Below are 18,551 nucleotides of genomic sequence, written 5' to 3' on the forward strand. Positions count from 1 at the left end.
GCTAAGCTTTTACTTTAGTCCAAGGGCGTAGTTTTTACTTTATGTAGTGGCCATTTGTCGGCTAAATCAAACTTAAACAAATAATAATCAAACGCCACTGATGCACCGTGGTCGGTATCTTTACGCAGCCAGAAGAGAGTCAAATGTCCAAGCAGGATTCAATTTTGGTGTATTTATTAAATAAAGCAAATAAAACAAGAAAACAAACTAATTAACAAACTCCTGTCGTGCTGTCTCTCCTGTCCTGTGTAGCTGGTAAAAACTATACGCCCACCCCGGTGCATGCTGGTCCTACCTTGCCACTCGTTTAAATAGCAACAGGTGCCCACAGTAATTACCCAAAAAATAATAGAAACAAACAAATTACTATTAAAGAGAAAAATAATCTTAACATATGAAACATCTACAATAATTAAACAATACTACTTATAAATGAAATAACAAAATACAATATCAAATAAATAGCTCCAACATGTACAAAAAAAGAGTCATGAAAACAAATTCAGAGGCAAGTGAAAATATGAAGAAGGCTACTGATAATCTACACGTTACTGTAGTGGCGATATCGCGACAAACTATGATTAAAGTCTCGCGTTATCTGGATTAACAACATGTCCAATGCGTCGGTCAAGTTAGACAGTGTTAGCAAGCGGTGGGCCGGAAGTAAGGAAGTTGAATTTTTTTTTAAAGTTATTTGAAGGACGTGTTACCTGGTTATAGACAACAATGACCCAATGTCAAATAAATGTGCAACATATGATTAAAACCTTTTTTCTCTAGTAGAACACCACCAGCATGGAACAGCCTGAGTCAAGCAACAGTTAGTGCCTCCTCAGTCAACGCATTTAAGACCAGCCTAGGGAGAGAATGGCAACACCATCAAAGCCAACACCAACACATATTTTCCGACTAATTCACCGTCCAGTCTCACGTTATTCACCAACATATCTAACAAACCTTGAGACGCAACTATTTACGGATGAGGATCAAGCCATCACCTTGGTTTAGGGTCTCAATACTCTTAAAGGGTACCTAATGACCTTTACTAAAGATAAATTACTAAAGATACATTTATATTGGTGTAATAACACACGTATTCGTAGTAAATAGTTTGGTACGAGGCTTACGAACCGAACAATACGTTTGAATAGTGCATTTGGAAAATGCAGAACCTTAAATTGTGGGAAATATAATGTTTTCGGTGGACTGCGCTCACGTAACAGACAACGGGATATGTGACCTTTTGAACCCGGAACAATAACAAAAAACAGCTGGGGCCGCGTTCGGAGTTCGGCGTCCTCAGGTTAGCATAGCACAGAGAAAAATGGGGGCTGAATCTTTATTGTTATTAAATTATAAAATAGCTATAACTTTGTGATTCCGTTTAGGCCTGCAGAGAAGGCAGCTGGCCCTGACGGCCCACCACTGGTTTTAAACGCATACAAACAACAAAACTAGCAACTGGTAAACATAACATAACATAAAATAATTTGTGTCTGACTGATTTAGCAAAATGCTAATTGTATTATGCAGTTGAAGTTATATTTGTCACATACATAACATTTTACATTGATTTGTGATTGTTGACTTTTATTTTGGCACGCTACCGGATATACTTTCCTTTGTATTCGAGCTACCTTAACTAGTGCATGACGGCTTCATCTCAGCTTCAGCTAAAGAGCAAACCGACATCAGCTGAGTTTGCATTAAGTACCATCCTTGTAGCTAAAATATAGGAATTTATCATAACGTAAAATTCAAGATTAGCGTTTAACAAATCTGTTAAACCAATGAGATAACTGTCAGCTATCGTAAATACAGAAACAAGACAGAGGGAAAGGAGACATAACACATCAAACCCGGCTAACAAAGAGGTCCTTTTTTCAACGACAACATTTTTCCTCCATATTCTATAGTTATGAGTCACGTGGCCGTGGAGAATGTCCACGGTCTAGAACAGCAGGTAAGTCGCGTGAGTTGTGAGTTTAACGTGTCTTGCAGCGTTAGTTGGTGAAATGTGTTATAACCCCCGGTTTAAATGTTAGCTTACCGGCTATAGCCTAAAAGCTAACCGCTAATGAGATGCTAACGTGCTAAGCTAGCGTTGGGTGCGTTTCATTTTTACACCCGTTTATGACCACGAGTGGGAACGAACTGTACGATGTGGAAAGCATATTTGTTCTTCCGCCTTTTTGATCCGTTTGTTTGTAGATACGTTTGCTACATCAAGAGTTAACAAAAATAATTGATGAAAGCTTTAACTGGTGGAGACAAACTACCCATTACGCCCGAGTGGTTCCGTTGGCTGTCCCGTGTAACCATATTAAACGCACCCATCGACTAGTTATCTTCACTGCGTTTGTTCTTGCAGCTTGGTACAATAATAAAATGGAGGTGCAGAGAAACAAACAATGCGGTGTCTTGACCGTTTTAGCCCACTGTCTTGCACATCATTGCATAGTTCGTCTTGACTGCGTCCCGCTTAAAAAAGACTCATTTCATCTGCGTCACTAGCAACGTAGTCTAACGTGAGCTGTGTCTGACTGGTCAAACTGTAGGATGTACTGTGTATGTTCTCAATATATATTTTGGGAAGATCTAATCATTTAATCAAAAGCATATCATTTTTTTTCAGCAAGGATGCAGCAAATGCTGCAGTGTAAATAAAGGTGTTTATGGATAAATCAATCCCTCTTATTAGCTGAGTTGAATGTTGCTGCAGAAAAGCATCCTACCCCCAAGACTGAAATTTAGTTCTGAGAATAAAAGCGTGAATTCAAAAGTTGCCTCTGTCACATTGCTTATTCTGACGGATGGTCTAAAAACCCATCGTTTTCTTTCGTTTTAAAGTAGGAAGCAGGTTTTGGGGTCACCTGCTGCAAGAAGAATCATCCTCTTGACTCCTAACATGTATAACAAGGCTACATAATGTTGTTTTTCTGACTATTTGTGTGTCTTTCTCCAGCTCGCTGTCCTAGACTTGAGTGCGGCAGACGGACAAGGTGGAGGCCCTAACCGTAAGCAGCAGCCAGAACTTCACATTTTCTCTAGACACTCGCACACCTGAACATTTTACCTGCACATGTAATAAGGAAGTACTCCACAGGGAATACATTGGGAAGGACAGGAACAATTATACAATTATTATTTTCAACAATTATAAACCTCCAATATAGTTTAAGAGTGTCACTGACACAAGAACAACTAGGAAATATATATTAGATTTCCATGGTTCCTATCTTGAATGTTGGAGGTGCTTCAAACGTTTTTTAATAATTTAAAATCAAGTCCTTAAATGATGTTGGACACTGTCTCTCTCTATCTGCAGGGCGATACGTTTCTCCACATTTACGGAACGCCACGCTTTCAACAATGGTGTGTAGCATCATGTTTAAGCTGTCCTGTGGAGTTTTCTGGTAAACAAACTAAAAGGTTATGTTTACATTTAGTTTTGATCACCAAAATACATTGTGTGAATCTTTTTGAGTCCATTTCCTTCCTCCTAAAACAATTGCAAACCGATTTATTCTGGATGTCTTGCATTGTTTATATCCATGTTAGCTAGCTAGCTAGCAGTCGCCTACGTTCGGCTACGCTACATTTCTTTGCACAAATACATTCCTGGCGTCCACAGTTGGTCGCGTCGCCCGCATGCTCCATAATGCTACCAGGGGTCAAAAACTCCACAGGGTACCTTCTTATTAACTGCATTTGTTTCCAGATATAAACCATAACTGAAACACTGTGCTCCTGTCCATCAGGAAATGCCTTTGCTGCTGGTCGACAGGGTGGCTACACCATTGCACCCGCAGCCAACTGTGAGTTCCTCTCTGCACGTCAACTAATCACGCAGTTGCATTTCTTCCTGCCTGTTTATTGTGTTTTCATTACTGTACATGTTCTGTAGCATTCCTGCTTGAGCACCGCTCATCAGTATGTTCTCTGGTTTATCTGCTCCTCAGTGAAGTGAAGTTATTAAGTAATCTGTTATTGTTATTGTACATTTGAGATTCAAGATTTTCACTCTGTTATTTGTACCTGTACCATAATTGCTGCTGTAGTGAAAAAATCTGTCTCTGTCTGTCTCTCTTTCTCTGTCTGTATGTCTGTCTGTCTGTCTCTCTTTCTCTGTCTCTGTCTGTCTGTCTGTCTCTCTGTCTCTCTGTCTGTCTGTCTGTCTGTCTGTCTGTCTGTCTGTGTCTGTCTGTCTGTGTGTCTCTCTCTCTTTCTCTGTCTGTCTGTCTGTCTCTGTCTGTCTGTGTCTCTCTTTGTCTGTCTGTCTGTCTCTCTTTGTCTGTCTGTCCGTCCCTCTCTCTAATCTGCATTCACAGCAGTGATGAGTAATAATCCGATGTTCTTGGATTCTAAGATAACTCAAATATTTTCTCTAAATTATTATCCTTTTCTCCCTCTGTAGACGGTTGGGATGGGGGGCGCAACAACTTTGTCAACGGCTACCACGATAACCGCATAGCCGCCGGCAACTCGTTCAACCGCGGCCCGCCGCCTCGCATGGATCGAGGCCGGGGCGGCGTCGGAGGGGGGTACCGCGGCAACAGGGGCGGAGCCTTCAACCCCATCAATCCAGCACAGCCCATGGCTTTTGGTGGCTACGAAAATAAAGGTGGGGGTTTGATTTTTACTGCACGAATCAGTCCAAAGACGAGCTGTGGTTTTCCGCATCCATACTGTTCGCACAATACTATATGTAAGAAACCTTTATTGTCCGTCAGATGCTGGTGGCTGGAACACTGCCAAAGACGCCTATAACAGTTTTGGCAACAACCGTGGGAAGTCTGCGTTCTTCAATGACAGAGGCAACGCTAACAGAGGGAGGTGAGGAGATGAGGCTGAATAACTTCTGTCACTGTACCTGTAACAACTTCCGGGTGAGGCGACGTGTTCAACGGGAAAGCAACACGTGAACCTCTAGTGATACATCGTCTGTGTGTTGTGCTCAGGTTTGAGCACGGTGGATTCGGTGGTGGAGGTGGAGGTGGAGGTGGAGGTGGTGGTGGTGGAGGAGGAGGAGGAGGAGGAGGAGGAGGAGGAGGAAACAGCCGCTGGGTGGAGGAGTCCAGGGAGGAGGGAGACTGGTCCAAACCAGTACCACGTAATGAACGCCTTGAAAAGTGAGTATGTTGTATTCTTCAGGGTTTTGTCCTGTTGGTCTGATTCATTGATCGTGATAATAATTACTGTATCATTCTTTTGTGTTTCCTCTCTAGTGAATTGTTCGCCGGCAGTAACACTGGGATTAACTTTGAGAAGTACGATGACATTCCTGTTGAGGCCACAGGACAGAACTGCCCTCAACACATCAACAGCGTAAGCTGCTGTTAACTAGAGATCCAACAATATTACACGATCCTGCTTTTTTGTGAATGTGTACCGGTATTTATTTTGTGCTCTGTAGTTCCAAGATGTGGACATGGGGGAGATTGTCATGGGTAACATTTCTCTGAGTCGCTACACCAGACCGACCCCTGTCCAGAAATATGCCATTCCTATTGTCAGGGCAAAGCGAGACCTCATGGCCTGCGCACAGACAGGTAGGACACACACACAAACACACACTGTACATCATTTTTCAGTTCGATTCTTGAGATGATCCTGAATGCACGAGGAGATGGATGAGGTTGGCTTTGTGTCCGTAGGTTCTGGGAAGACTGCAGCGTTCCTGCTGCCGATTCTCAGCCAGATTTACAACGATGGACCAGGAGAAGCTCTCAACGCATCTAAAGCATCTGGACAGGTAGGAACAAATGACCTCCTCAGGTCGGGATCTACAGTCCTAGTACGCCTTGACTTTAACCTTTGTAATTGAGATGTTGTGTGGTCATTTCAGGACAATGGAAAGTATGGGCGTCGTAAGCACTACCCCATCTCACTGGTGTTGGCCCCAACCAGAGAGCTGGCGCTGCAGATATATGACGAAGCCAGGAAGGTATGCAATCACATCAGCATGACATCTGGACCAACGTTCATCGATGCGTTTCTTCAACCTTTTTCGTCTGTTGTCTGTAGTTTTCCTACCGCTCCAGAGTGCGTCCCTGCGTGGTGTACGGAGGAGCCGACATTGGCCAGCAGATAAGGGATCTGGAGAGAGGATGCCACCTGCTGGTGGCCACACCTGGAAGACTGGTGGACATGATGGAGAGGGGCAAGATTGGACTGGACTACTGCAAGTAAGACATGGACTGGTTCAATTTCCATCACTCGTCTTCTGGGATGAGATACATTTTATATGATCACGTTCCAGTTCTAGCTTTATTTTAAAGATTACGACCTCCTTCTCTTCCTCCTCTTATCTTCAGCTACCTGGTCCTGGATGAGGCAGATCGTATGTTGGACATGGGATTCGAACCCCAGATAAGACGCATCGTTGAACAGGACACCATGCCGCACAAAGGCAGCCGACAAACCATGATGTTCAGCGCAACCTTTCCGAAAGAGATCCAGGTACCTTTGCTCGAGTAAAATGTAAAGCATCAATGTCAGAGGCACCTGAAGTGCTAAAAATGTATTCATAAGCACATTTTCTGCTCCACCTCCAGATCCTGGCCAGGGATTTCCTGGAGGAGTACATCTTCCTGGCGGTGGGCCGAGTGGGTTCCACCTCAGAGAACATCACTCAGAAAGTTGTGTGGGTGGAGGAGAGCGACAAGAGGTCCTTCCTCCTGGACCTGCTCAGTGCTACAGGTGAGACCGCCGCATAACCGTAACGGCTCATTGCCTTCAGATGTGTCCCAACACCGCAGAACGACGACACACAAAACATAAACACCGGTTTAGAGCTACTGCTAACACACACGCATACACAATGCGGTTTTATTTCCCCGATCCGTTTGCCATTATCATATTGTCGTCCTCCCATCTCAGCCGATACATTCCTGTGACGCATACCTCGGGTACATCAGGAACATCAAACATACAGAGTTGGTTTTCTGCTGCTGATTTTGAGTGCAGTTGACATGTTGGTGGTTTGGTGTGGTTTTATCCTAAGTCATCCCCAGCGAGGTACAGGACAATACTGGAGACAACATAGAGAAACCTGGTAAGATCCTCAATGAGAAAATTGTCATTTCACATTTAAAATACTTTTGCTTGCCCTTTGATGTTCTTCTCTGTGGATGGAGACTCCTTTGTTTATTCCGTTATGTTTTGGTTCCGTGTACCATTTCATGGGTCCAGTTTGCTCAGCCTTAAATCAAACATGCTTGTTGTACTTTCCTTCCCCTCAGTTGTCCCGAGTTTTTTTTCGTGACGTCTTTACGTGCAGTATGTCGCTGTGGTGTCTTCATGTCGGACCCAAAGCCTTGATGGAGAGAGTCTGGTTATGTTGTAGTCTCCACCGCTAACGAGGGGATACAAGTGTGGGCCAATCATGCCCGTCACTTCATAATCAGAAAGTCATGTTCATCAGAGCGATGACCAAACTCTTTCCATCAGCGGCTCAAGTCACAACAACACAGTGCTGCTGATCCTGTCAGCTGTTATTTCTTGTAATTATTATTTTTCTCCACACTGCACCCCCTGCTGCCTGTTCTCTCCATAGACACGTGATGTGAACATTTTAAGCTAATTTGAGTGCATGTTATCAAGATGTATGTATCTCAGTCGGGCTGATTTATTTATTTATTCATCGTCCGTGTGATGCAACATATTCTGTACCTGCAGCTCCTTTTTTTTTTTTTATTGCGAATAAATAACATACAGTAAAATGGTGAATTTCCTCACAAATGTTCCACTTTGACAAACATATTTTTTGTTTGCCAGCTGTTGGAATCCAGATGTTAATTCTGACTTTTGGATACAAATCTTTTGGGATACAGGATTGTGTCGCATCAAATCAAGATGTCGCAAAGCTTCTTGAAAGCTGACGTCAATGTTTTGTTGAGTACAAGAATTAAGTGGTGGTTCTTCCATGGTACCACAATCTATGAGATACAAGTCAGATCCACACCATGAAATGAATGTGATGTGGTGTGTGTATCTCTTAGGTTGAGAGAAAGATACCTCGTCAACAAACGACCAGTGTGAAGTTTCAATTTTGTATAGATGCTAGTCCTTACTAAAAGATTCTTCCTCGTGATTTTGGCCCCCCCCCCCCCCTGACTTTTTTTCTTTTCAGTATTCAAAATCTGAGGTTTTAAAACAGAAAAACTCTGCAGCTGCTTGGTTTAAATCAGTGCCTGTGTTATAAACTCTGCGATTATCCACAAACCTTTTAACGATTAACATCGGGCGTCTTTTCTCTCGGCTCATCAGGGAAGGACTCGTTGACCCTGGTATTCGTGGAGACCAAGAAAGGCGCCGACGCCTTGGAGGACTTCCTGTACCGGGAGGGCTACGCCTGCACCAGCATCCACGGCGACCGCTCCCAGAGAGACCGAGAGGAGGCCCTGAGCCAGTTCAGATCAGGAAAATGCCCCATTCTGGTGGCCACGGCGGTCAGTAACAATGAAATCCCACGAGACACACAAATATGAGAAAGATGATGTTCTTAGCATTCAGGTTCCAGCCCAAGGTAATGGCATCACTGTGTTTGAGTGACTTTTCTTTTCTTTGTACAATTCAGGTGGCAGCTCGTGGTCTGGACATCTCCAATGTGAAACATGTGATTAACTTTGACCTGCCCAGTGACATAGAGGAGTATGTCCACCGCATTGGACGTACAGGCCGAGTCGGAAACCTGGGTAAGACGACAGCTAAAGTTAGTCAGTGGGATGAGGCGTTTTGACCCTCACCCCACCAAACAGTGTGATTTACTACGAGTATTACTTTTTACCTGTAGGACTGGCCACATCGTTCTTCAACGACAAAAATGGGAACATCACTAAAGACCTGCTGGACATCCTGGTAGAGGCCAAACAGGAAGTTCCCTCATGGCTCGAGAGCCTGGCCTATGAACACCAGCATAAGAGCACCAACAGAGGACGCTCCAAGAGGTACCGCACCGTCTCCTCTCCATTGATTACCTTTTGTCCAAACGCAGTGACGTTCACGGTGTATTTGATTTTGCCGCCAGGTTCTCTGGTGGTTTCGGAGCACGTGATTATCGCCAGACGGCCGCCGGAGGCACCGCCGGAGGGTTCGGAGGACGTGGTGGTCGCAACCAGGCAGCACACGGAGGAACCCGCGGGTTTGGAGGAGGTGAGGATCCGGGACAAAGAGCTGCAGCTCAACTTGAAGTTTCTCGTTACTTTTGGTTCATTTTCTCCCGTTTCCTCCCTCGCAGGTAGTTTCGGTAACTTCTACACCAGCGACGGCTACGGAGGAAACTACTCGCACTCTCAAGTTGACTGGTGGGGCAACTAGGTTCCTCCCGCCTCCCTTTACTCATCCCTCTCTCTTCTCACTCATCCTCCTTCCTTTCTCCACACTGTTGTCTGCACCCCATCCACCTTCTCCCCTTCATTAACCCCGAGAACCCACGTGCATGTTATAACTATTTATACTCATTCATATAGCCCTCTTTCCATCCCTATGCACTCAGATCTTTTAATTCTATTCCTTTTCTTGTTCTCTCAATCTCCACCTTCGTCTTTACGTCCCCCATATTTTCTTCTTAGTTTCTGGTAAATGTCACCTCTTCCAATAGGCCACATTATAAAGGGATACTTCAGTTTTAGTTGTTTACTTTTCAACACTAGCATCGTCCTTTAGTGTCAGTGAGGACATGTTGAACTATCCTTTGTGGCAAGTGCTTGAAGAAAAATAACCAATTGACTTAAAGATCTAGGTGTTACTTTAACCCCCTAAGATTATGGACATTTAATATTTACAGTGAGTTAGTCCTACAAAACAGCTGTAGAAGAGCAGGGGGAAATCTGTTTTCTTTTGGGTTTTTTTCCACTTTAGATTTGAGTTTTGGCTTCATTGTGTTTTTGTCTGCATTCACCCAAAGCCAGCCAGGCGTCCTGTGTACCTTCACATGTCATCTTTGTATGTAATGCATGGCCATGTTGTAAATCGCCGGCCAAAAACTTTTCTAAAATAGAGCGCAGAGATAGGCAAGATGTCAAATCTTAGCAAGATATGTCTGCATACAAATTCCAAAACGGGAGCTGGCTGAAGGCTCCTTCATTCACATGATAGATACTTAAAAGCAGCCACAGAAACAGAAAATGTTTGTTATTTTTCACCTTTTTTTTTTTTTTTTTAAACATGATGAAGTCTTGATTTCCCGAGATCTGAGAAAGATGTCTCGGAGGGACAAGGGGCTGGACAAACCGAGACGCCAGCAGACGCTGTCGCCCTTTAGCAACGATGCTAGCAAACAGCATTTTCTTTGTTTGAAACAAAACATAATGGAGGATCATTTGTTTCTGTACTGTGCCTTTAAGAATTTGAACTTTGTCTCTTGTTTCCGTTGTTTTAATTGCCATAATAGGTGAGTGGCTACAGGTATTAGCCAACTGTGACTAAAACAATATGTATTTAATGTCATGTATGGGTTTAAACATGTTTTTCTTTATTTATATTTGGAAGGAAACAAACTAGGCTTGAACTAAATCAAACCTTGGCAAAAAAAACAAAACTAAACACAAACCGGGATGAGGAAACTCAAAACAATTCCTTGTCTGTCTATTGGAGTTCAAATTCGTCAGGTCTCTGATGAGCTGATTCCCAAAAGCAAAGCACCACTGTAACCATATTTCTAGATTCTTCTGATAAACCCTCATCCAGAGTGACTAACGAGACATTTGTCTTGTGACTTCTTTGCTCTACGATGCGGCGAGCAGAGAAAACGACGGTGGTTTTCTGCTTTTGGGAAACCGAGTCCTACTTATTGACCAATATGTCACATCTGCAGCTCTGGTTTGAGCTTGAGTTTGAGGTTTCTCAAAGGCATCTTGTCGCTAATCGTTGGGTCACGTTGCGTCAGCTACAGAGGGAGACGTTGGCCTCGTTGTGCAGCAGCAGTCATGTCACTTTTTACATGTGGCAGAAGTCTTCTGTGCTGTGAAATACCACACGGCTGCTGCTGAAAACAACCGCTGTTGAATGTAGCCGTGTGGCTGCTCAGCTGGCTCTTTAGCGCCGCCATGCTTTTGGGAAACGGGCTCCGCTTCCACCACAAAACATTGAAAACCCTTGTTTGCCAAAAAAAAGCTTCTTTCAAGGAGATACATGACTAAAAAGGCTTAAAAAGAGTTCAAAAAAAATTTCTCGCTCACTCTATCCTGGAGAGTTACATGAAGAGTAAAATAAATCATTCCAGTTTATTTGTTAGGTCCTTAAGATCTGTTGAGGTCGGGGATAAAAGTAATCTAGCCTGACCCGTTTCACAGCAGACTTTCAGCCGCGCCCTGTGTCAGCCGATGCGAGTAAAAGACACCGAGCACAGGAAGACACAGGACGGGTGAACGTGCTGGAGGAGGGCGTGGCACCACAGAGCAGAGAGGCTGGTTCTGCTGTTGAAACAGACGTCCATGTTTCATCCCGGATTGAACTCTTTAAAAAAAAAGAACGCCACTGTATATCTGAATGCTCGGTGGTAGAGGTCCAATCCCCCCCCCCCCCCCCCCCCCCCCCCCCCCCCCACACTGTGTTAATGAGCAGCGGAATAAACCAAAAAGTGCTCTGCTGCTTACCTGGTGGGGAAAATTGTTAATTTCCATCAGGGTCTTAATTTGTTTTTTTGTTTTTTTACATGAATAACTCTGAAGTGAAAATATCGATTAAATGTAAATAGTTAAACAGACAAAGAGAAGAATCTCCAGTGAGAAAGAAGGTGAATTACAAGTGAAGCGGCGCTTGTGTAGTAAATCACGTTGGACCAGGCGGTGTCTGGTTGGCTCAGTGGGCAATTTGAACCGAATTATTCTTTCAGAGATATTATTTACACAAATCTAAACCGATAATGGGAATTGATTCACCAGTTACCGAGGCAGATTCCCTCAAATTGCCCACTGGCTTTGACAAATGACAAGGCCGGACCAAGACTATAAAACATATGCAAGTGTTGTTGTTTTTTGGTCAAGGAGTTAAAAATGCCAAGCAAATAGATACAATTCTACAGCAGGCTTTAGTTATGTTACAACTCTGATTTTTCCCGTCATCTATGATTTCTTTTTTTTTAATAAGAGGCGGTGTTCAGGTCGAGAAACTAGCTGGCTTTTCCGTAATGTTTAGAAGAGCTTCAGGCTGAGTGATGCTGGAGGACTCGAGCAGACAGTGCTTTACTATCTCTCTAAACCTGGTTCAGCTCCATAGGAGGAGGGGCCACTTTCACTTCCAGTTGTCATAGGATGCAATGTTAGAAGCAAGAAACGCCACCGTGTCCGACTGCTCCCCCGAAACAAACCACTGCTGCGTGCGGCTCAACCGTCGCGTGTCGTCGCTATTGCTCAACTTGCAGTCAGGCTGAAGCGATTGAAGACCGGGACCGTGTCCCACGAGATGGTTGTCTCTGTGGTCATGAAGTGAACGCCACACTTGTTGGGTCAAGGGAGCTGTAGCTGGCCAGTAAGGAGGAACGACCAGCAGGAAGATAGAAATCAGCAACCGGACAATAAGTTGAAGATAACATTGCATATGACAATCAAATATGAAGGATTTGCTTAGTTTACAACTCAACACATCAACATAACTCCTAAAGTTACACTTTAAAAAAAAACAACCTTAACATGTAGACGTTTTCTTAATCGGCCGTGTTGATGGCAGCTGTTTCTTAACTCTCCAGTTTTAAAGGATCTCCACAGGCAGACGAATGCCAAGCGGAAGCTCCGATTTTGGGACAAAACTCAGAGTCCACCTTTAGATGTTGACTGAATAACAGTTTTAATGCCTGACTGAATCGTCGTGTGAGAGGAGGAGTTGTCAGCATTTGTTACTTGAATCCACGGCTGTTGCCGACCAGAAACAGTCTCTTGTGTTTTAGTGATAATGCTAAGTATGCTGTTCTCGCTGCCTAAATTCGAAGGCGTACTTTATTTTATTTTTTTTAAGGAAGGACGGTGAGAGTCAAAGCCGCTTGAATGAATCTGGTTGTAGACGTTGCGGTGCCTTCTAGCAGCCACTACAGGTGGAGTAACGGAGGACGAATGAAGGAGCGACTGATGGAGGTGTGAGGACTGGCTGCTTGTTAGTTGCTGATGGGAGTTTGAGTTACACAGAAGGGAGACATGGAAGGTAACGCTTCAGTTTACCTCTTCGTCTTTGTAGAGCAATCTCGTTGAGTAGTGTTCAGAGTACGCACATATATATATATATATATGCTTACAGCATGACCGTGGCGGTAACTGGCTCTCCAGCAGGAGTGCTCTGATTGTCGGTGAACAATTACTGGTGCTATGCTCCCATTGCTGCGTCCTGCAGGCCCCTCTGTCGTAGGAATCCCATCGAGTTTTACAGATAGAATACTTTGGTTGCTTAGTTTGATGTTCAACTGAAGTCTTCTGCCGTACGAGTACTTCAAGAACCCCAGAGGTGTGAAGGAGTGAGTGAAGTGTAGCGCAGCCAGGTCAAAAAGAGAGGTTTCTCCACAGTTGGTGTGTGTGTGTGTGTGTGTGAGTGAGTGAGTGAGTGAGTGAGTGAGTGTGTGTGTGCGTGTGTGGAAAGGTTGTTCCCGATATGAAACCGTTTTCTTTTTTTTTTGGGACCAGGTGGAGTTGTAGTACACAGCAAACGTAGGAATCAGCTGTTTGCACACAGAGTTCTCGAGTCTACTTTCGCTGCTAGTTTGTGTAATTTATCAAGCATTTTTGAGAAATATTTATTTTTATAAGCCTAATACAAAAGTTGATATTTTACAAAGTGACTTGACCAAAAGACAGTAAACAAAAACACTGGCACTTGAATGTTGAATGTCATTGGTATGAGTGAAAATTTCTATTTTTCTGGGGTAGTGTGAGCTTTTTAATGTTACAGACGCGACGTGTAGGGATTTCTCCTAAAATGTGTCACCGCAAAACATCCCAGAAGTCTGTCACCGGTGCCGAAACCCATTCAAATCATGTCCGTCAGAAATCCCCAAAACACCAAGTCTCTGTTTAAGCCCAATACAAAGCAAGTCGTGCTGCGTAAACATCTTCTTGACCCGACAGCTTAAACTCAAGTCCATGCAATCATGGACCCTGACTTGCTCTGAAAGTTCTCTTACACGGTAGCAGCAGTCCTCGTCCTTACCAGTATAAATATTTAGTTTAAAGGTACCATATAAGATGTAGTCAGAGGATCCTTTATGACGCCCTGACGGCTTGTTACAGGTGATGCGTTTGACATATAAGGAGAAAGGTCCTACACGGGTTACCTTTAAAGTCACATTGGACTCAGTATCAGATCCATAAACCTCTTTGTGCGACAGGTTTCCATTGCAAATAAAGAAAACCATAAACAGCCATTTTTAATTGGCAGACGAAATTTGAGACAATACCACCATATATGCCAAGGTTTGGATTAAAAAAAATAATAAAATTAACAAAACGTTATGATCAAAGACCATTTTGTAAAAAAACAACATGCAGTACAAAAAACAAGTGTCCAGATTCTCTCCAAGTCAGATGTGTTTGTTTAGTTTTGTTCATTTTGAGTCTTTACACTTTTCCTTCCCGTTACTACCCTTGTTGTGAATGTCTGGCAAGTGGTGATCTTTAAAGTCTTCATAACACAGAATTAACTGTGGTTCTATTGCTATGTTGTTGTGATTTGCATATTTTCAGGTGCCCGTGTGTTTAATGCTCATGTGTGGGAGCTTCTGGCCAATCAGAAATAGGGGGGGGGGAGAAGATCACCTGATGACGTCCTTCCAGGTGTCTTTTACATGTTTTTATCGCCACCTGTAGCTGATCCATAGAACAGGGACACATCCGATGTCCAGTAACGGTGGCCTCAATGGACCAGAATGCAATGTTTTTGACCAAAGGCATTCTGGGAAACAAAGTGGGGGACACCAAACAAATGCAGCTTTTTTACTTTCAATTCAATAAACTTTAGAGGGTTCTTATGTAGTTGTATTTAGGACTGATTGCTGTTTAGTGACTGAATTGAAGTGAGATAAAGCCCAGAGTTGTCTCCATTGCTGACTGGCCAGACCCCTCAGTGTGACCACACAGCACCTCCAGCCTGCTAGTTAGTATTTGCTTTATGTATTAGTTTAGCAGATGTGCACGAAGAGGAGCACTGCACGAAGAAAAAAGAAAAAAAAAGAAACTGTGCATCTATTCTGATTTTACCACAAATAAAGGTTTGGATTTGCAAATGTAAACGCTGTTTGTCTTTTTAAAAGTGTCAGATCTTAAATGAAAAGCACTGTAAGTTATTAAATAAAACAGTTTATTGCAGTTTAATACAGAATTCTAAGAAAAACGTGTATAAAACACATGATTGAGATGACTTTGCGACGGTTCCCTCCGAGTAACTTCGTTCATAGAATATTTGGTGATTGGATTTAAGAGCTACATGCTCGGTTTGAACTGGGAAGGAAAATGTTTCATCAGCTGAATCAGTGAGTATTATAAAGTGCATCATTTCCAGTTAAAACATGGCTTTGGTTGAAGGGAGGCTCTGCCTTCCTGTTCATCAGTGAGATACAGAGACACAGCGCTGGTGTCTTGTTCCAGCCGGCTTCTGATCTGGTGTTGGTCTCGAGTTGGACCAGAAGTCTGGGTGGTCTTGGTACCATTTGACTAAAAGATGCAGAACACAGAAGTTACAGAGTTAGTCTTGTTGAGAGGGAACCATCATGTGAACTTTTCTTAATCTGCTTCTATTTATTAAGACCGTTTCGGCTAAAACGTGCACCTTATGTGGATTAGGGCTTCAGTGTTACTGGCCTTATTGTGTGTGTGTGTTTGTGTCTGTACCGGTCTGCCTGATGCCTTCAGCCCAGGACACCGCCTCTCTCCAGCCCAGCTGCTGCAGCTTCTCACATGTGATTGGGTAGCGCAGGTCAATGCGCGGCCTACGGAGCAGACGTCATTTAGATCACCACCCCGATCGATTCACGAAACCAATGTTTGACCTGTCGAACAGCACTAGTTTACTCGCCTGTCGGGCACAAACACCAGCCAGTCGTTCACCTCGGACTCCGGCACATTCTTGACCTAAAGAAACCCACTCGTGAGTTTTCTGAACATTTGCTGTCTCCCGCTATGTTTGAATGAGGAGAACAGTTCCCACCATCTTAACAAGTTCCCTGGCCAGGTGCACGATGGGAATCTCACAGCTTGTTCCCACATTGTAGATTTCTCCCACAATGCCTTTCTCCAGAACCAGCAGGAAGGCGCTGACGGCGTCGTCGACAAACAGGAAATGCCGCGATTTAGGTAGGGTTCCCTGGACGGTGCTTTGGCAGTTTTGAAACGAGATTAACTGGGTTTAGCTTTTCTCGTTTCTCAGTGAAACCTTTTCAAAATAAAGTTCAAAACAAACCTACCATTTCCTGTTCGTTTGCAAGAGGGTGAGAAACCTCGGAATGACCTGGAAGACCGAGAGGACTGCTGGTTTTAAGATGTCAGTGAGAGGCAGAGAAAAGCATTACCGCTGTAAATAAAGGATCCATTTGTGCCGTACCTTCTCAGTGAACTGTCTGGGCCCGTAGATGTTGTTGCTCCTCGTGATGATGATGGGAAACTGGTAATAAATACACAGACCAGTATCTCACATACAGGAACAAAACCTGGATTAATGTCTGTTTGTTGGCCATCACAAAGTCCGAAAGCGTGCGCGTACCTTATATTTGTCCCAGTAGGATCGGACCAGGTACTCTGCAGCTGCTTTCGTGGCGGAATATGGGTTGGAGGGCCTCACTGGACTGCTCTCATCAAACACCTGCAGACATCATAGGTGTTCTAGTCCCTGAAATGACTCAAAAACCACAAAGTCCACACACCCGTCGGTCCACTGACCTGGTCCAGACTGGCTCCGTACACCTCGTCAGTGCTGACGTAGACGAAGCGCTGAGGCTGGTGTCGGGCCTGATGGGCGGCTCCCAGTAAAGCCCTGGTCCCGTCGACGTTGACGTGCTGGAAAACAGACGGGGTTTCAAACGACGACTCTGAGCGAGGGAAGCAAAAGTAAAAAGCTTATTCACGCGACTGTACAATGTTTAGACGAGTGGAGCCTCAGTTTGAACGGCTGCTGCTCACCGACGTGCGTTTTGGCCGCCAGGTGAAAGATCACGTCGATGTTTTCTGTGTTGAAAATGTGATTCACCAGCTGTGAGTTACACACGTCTCCCTGTTGAAGAAAGGAGATTTGCATTTATGTCACTGTAAACACGAGCATCTCTAGTTCTACAACACCAACAGCTCACCCTGATGAAAGTGTAGTTTGCTCTGTCTTCAACACTCTCTAGACTCCTGGGGCTGCAGCAGTAATCCAGCTGGAGGAGATCAGACAGAGAAATGCTGCAGTACACACACACACACACACACATGCATTCTGAAATATGTGCAGCTATGTGTCCACTCAAGGACAGTGTGAAGACTCACGTTATCCAGGTTTATAATCCTCCAGTCAGGGTGTCTGCTGACCAGCGAACAGACAAGATGGGAGCCACTGGAGAGAGAAATCAAATACTGTACTTAAGTATTTTAATTACCTCATAATTGGCAAAAGTTGTCCTTTTATTTGACAGCTACAGAAGATTAAAATATACACAACACATACATTGCAAATGCTGCACACTGCTGATCATAAAAACTTACCTATTCTACGTCATTTTAAATACAATGTCTTGTACAATAAAACCAGCCATTAGAATATAAAGTAAGCAGCATCAGCTCCACCACTGCAGCTACAACATGAAACTGCTGCATATGTTAATGCGCCAGTGATATCGATGTAATAGTATAATTTGCATAAATAAACTCACATGAATCCAGAGCCTCCAGTCACCAGAACAGTCCTGTTGAAGTCCATCTTTCATAGTCATATTACGGTCTCCTACAGACATAACGAGATATTAATCGTTTTCATATTTCGTTATCGCGCCTGCTAGCTAACCGGAAGCAGAGAAGTTTCGCTATTTGCCTCAGTACACTAGATGCGTTGTGTGATTTGCGACAGTCACAGGTGGTTTTACGGCAGTGTTGACACGTTGAAAAGGGGCGGGATATTTTAAGCCTCCAATACTGGTTTCTACTCTCTGATTGGTTGTCCTTTCTGACGAAGGGAAATATGCGCTGTTTGATTGGTGAATTGCAAATCAATCAACCTGTCAATAATGTCACGTGAGTTACAATGGATGTGCAATGGTTAGAAAATATTTTCTAAATAAAAGTACTTTACTGAACGTTTTGGTCAAAATTAATATCAGGTGTTTTTCGAAGGGTAACGTAGTTTTGATTACAAGCCACGTATTACTGGTTAAAACCGGACATATACTAAACTACAAAGCGTACGTTCAGGAAATACACTGCTATTATTTTCCAATTATTACAACCCATTTTATCTTTAATTGTATCCTTAATTTATATTAAATTCCCACAAATTAGTCGACACCATACATTGTTTTTATTGTTCTAATATTCCACAAAGTGAGACGAATAGAGCTTTTATTTTTGTGCAGGAAACCAATTTCCGGTCTTATCCTGGGTAGC

At 43.6% G+C, this 18,551-nt stretch overlaps 2 protein-coding genes across 3 annotated transcripts; one reads left to right on the plus strand and one right to left on the minus strand.

Moving 5' to 3' along the window:
- Positions 1–1,685: 1,685 nt before the first annotated feature.
- Positions 1,686–11,517, plus strand: LOC306797405 (ATP-dependent RNA helicase DDX3Y-like). 2 transcript variants are annotated; one of them, XM_079296757.1, is made up of 19 exons: positions 1,686–1,963; positions 2,966–3,017; positions 3,762–3,818; positions 4,418–4,624; positions 4,734–4,836; positions 4,962–5,132; positions 5,229–5,328; positions 5,417–5,552; positions 5,658–5,755; positions 5,849–5,947; positions 6,028–6,188; positions 6,318–6,462; positions 6,558–6,702; positions 7,007–7,057; positions 8,272–8,453; positions 8,582–8,699; positions 8,798–8,951; positions 9,032–9,156; positions 9,242–11,517. In XM_079296757.1, the coding sequence occupies exons 1-19, from the start codon at positions 1,919–1,921 to the stop codon at positions 9,319–9,321; spliced, it is 2,229 nt and encodes a 742-aa protein (XP_079152883.1). In that variant the 5' UTR covers positions 1,686–1,918; the 3' UTR covers positions 9,322–11,517. The 2 variants fall into 2 exon arrangements, with proteins under 2 accessions (XP_079152883.1, XP_079152884.1); XM_079296758.1 differs by lacking the exons at positions 1,686–1,963; positions 2,966–3,017; positions 3,762–3,818; ... (1 more) ...; positions 4,734–4,836; positions 7,007–7,057 and having other exon boundaries at positions 5,035–5,132.
- A 31-nt stretch (positions 11,518–11,548) lies between these two features.
- Positions 11,549–17,977, minus strand: tgds (TDP-glucose 4,6-dehydratase). Its single transcript, XM_079296760.1, has 12 exons — positions 17,825–17,977; positions 17,442–17,508; positions 17,264–17,332; positions 17,097–17,187; positions 16,857–17,005; positions 16,681–16,779; positions 16,522–16,581; positions 16,385–16,428; positions 16,129–16,294; positions 15,997–16,052; positions 15,813–15,910; positions 11,549–15,635 (listed from the first exon to the last, which is right to left on the minus strand). Exons 1-12 carry the CDS (start codon positions 17,869–17,871, stop codon positions 15,529–15,531), a joined length of 1,053 nt encoding a protein of 350 aa, XP_079152886.1. The 5' UTR covers positions 17,872–17,977; the 3' UTR covers positions 11,549–15,528.
- Between the last annotated feature and the right edge of the window lie 574 nt (positions 17,978–18,551).

This window comes from Melanostigma gelatinosum (genome assembly GCF_949748355.1).
Source record: "Melanostigma gelatinosum genome assembly, chromosome: 24".
Lineage (NCBI taxonomy): Eukaryota > Metazoa > Chordata > Actinopteri > Perciformes > Zoarcidae > Melanostigma > Melanostigma gelatinosum.

Coding starts and splice junctions, on each gene's coding strand:
- LOC306797405 (XM_079296757.1), top strand. CDS start 1,919: ATGAGTCACGTGGCCGTGGAGAATGTCCACGGTCTAGAACAGCAG. Junction 3,819..4,417: donor CATTGCACCCGCAGCCAACT/GTGAGTTCCTCT, acceptor CTCCCTCTGTAG/ACGGTTGGGATGGGGGGCGC. Junction 5,133..5,228: donor CGTAATGAACGCCTTGAAAA/GTGAGTATGTTG, acceptor TTTCCTCTCTAG/TGAATTGTTCGCCGGCAGTA.
- tgds (XM_079296760.1), bottom strand. CDS start 17,871: ATGGACTTCAACAGGACTGTTCTGGTGACTGGAGGCTCTGGATTCAT. Junction 17,509..17,824: donor ACTGGAGGCTCTGGATTCAT/GTGAGTTTATTT, acceptor TTCTCTCTCCAG/TGGCTCCCATCTTGTCTGTT. Junction 15,636..15,812: donor TGAAGGCATCAGGCAGACCG/GTACAGACACAA, acceptor TGCATCTTTTAG/TCAAATGGTACCAAGACCAC.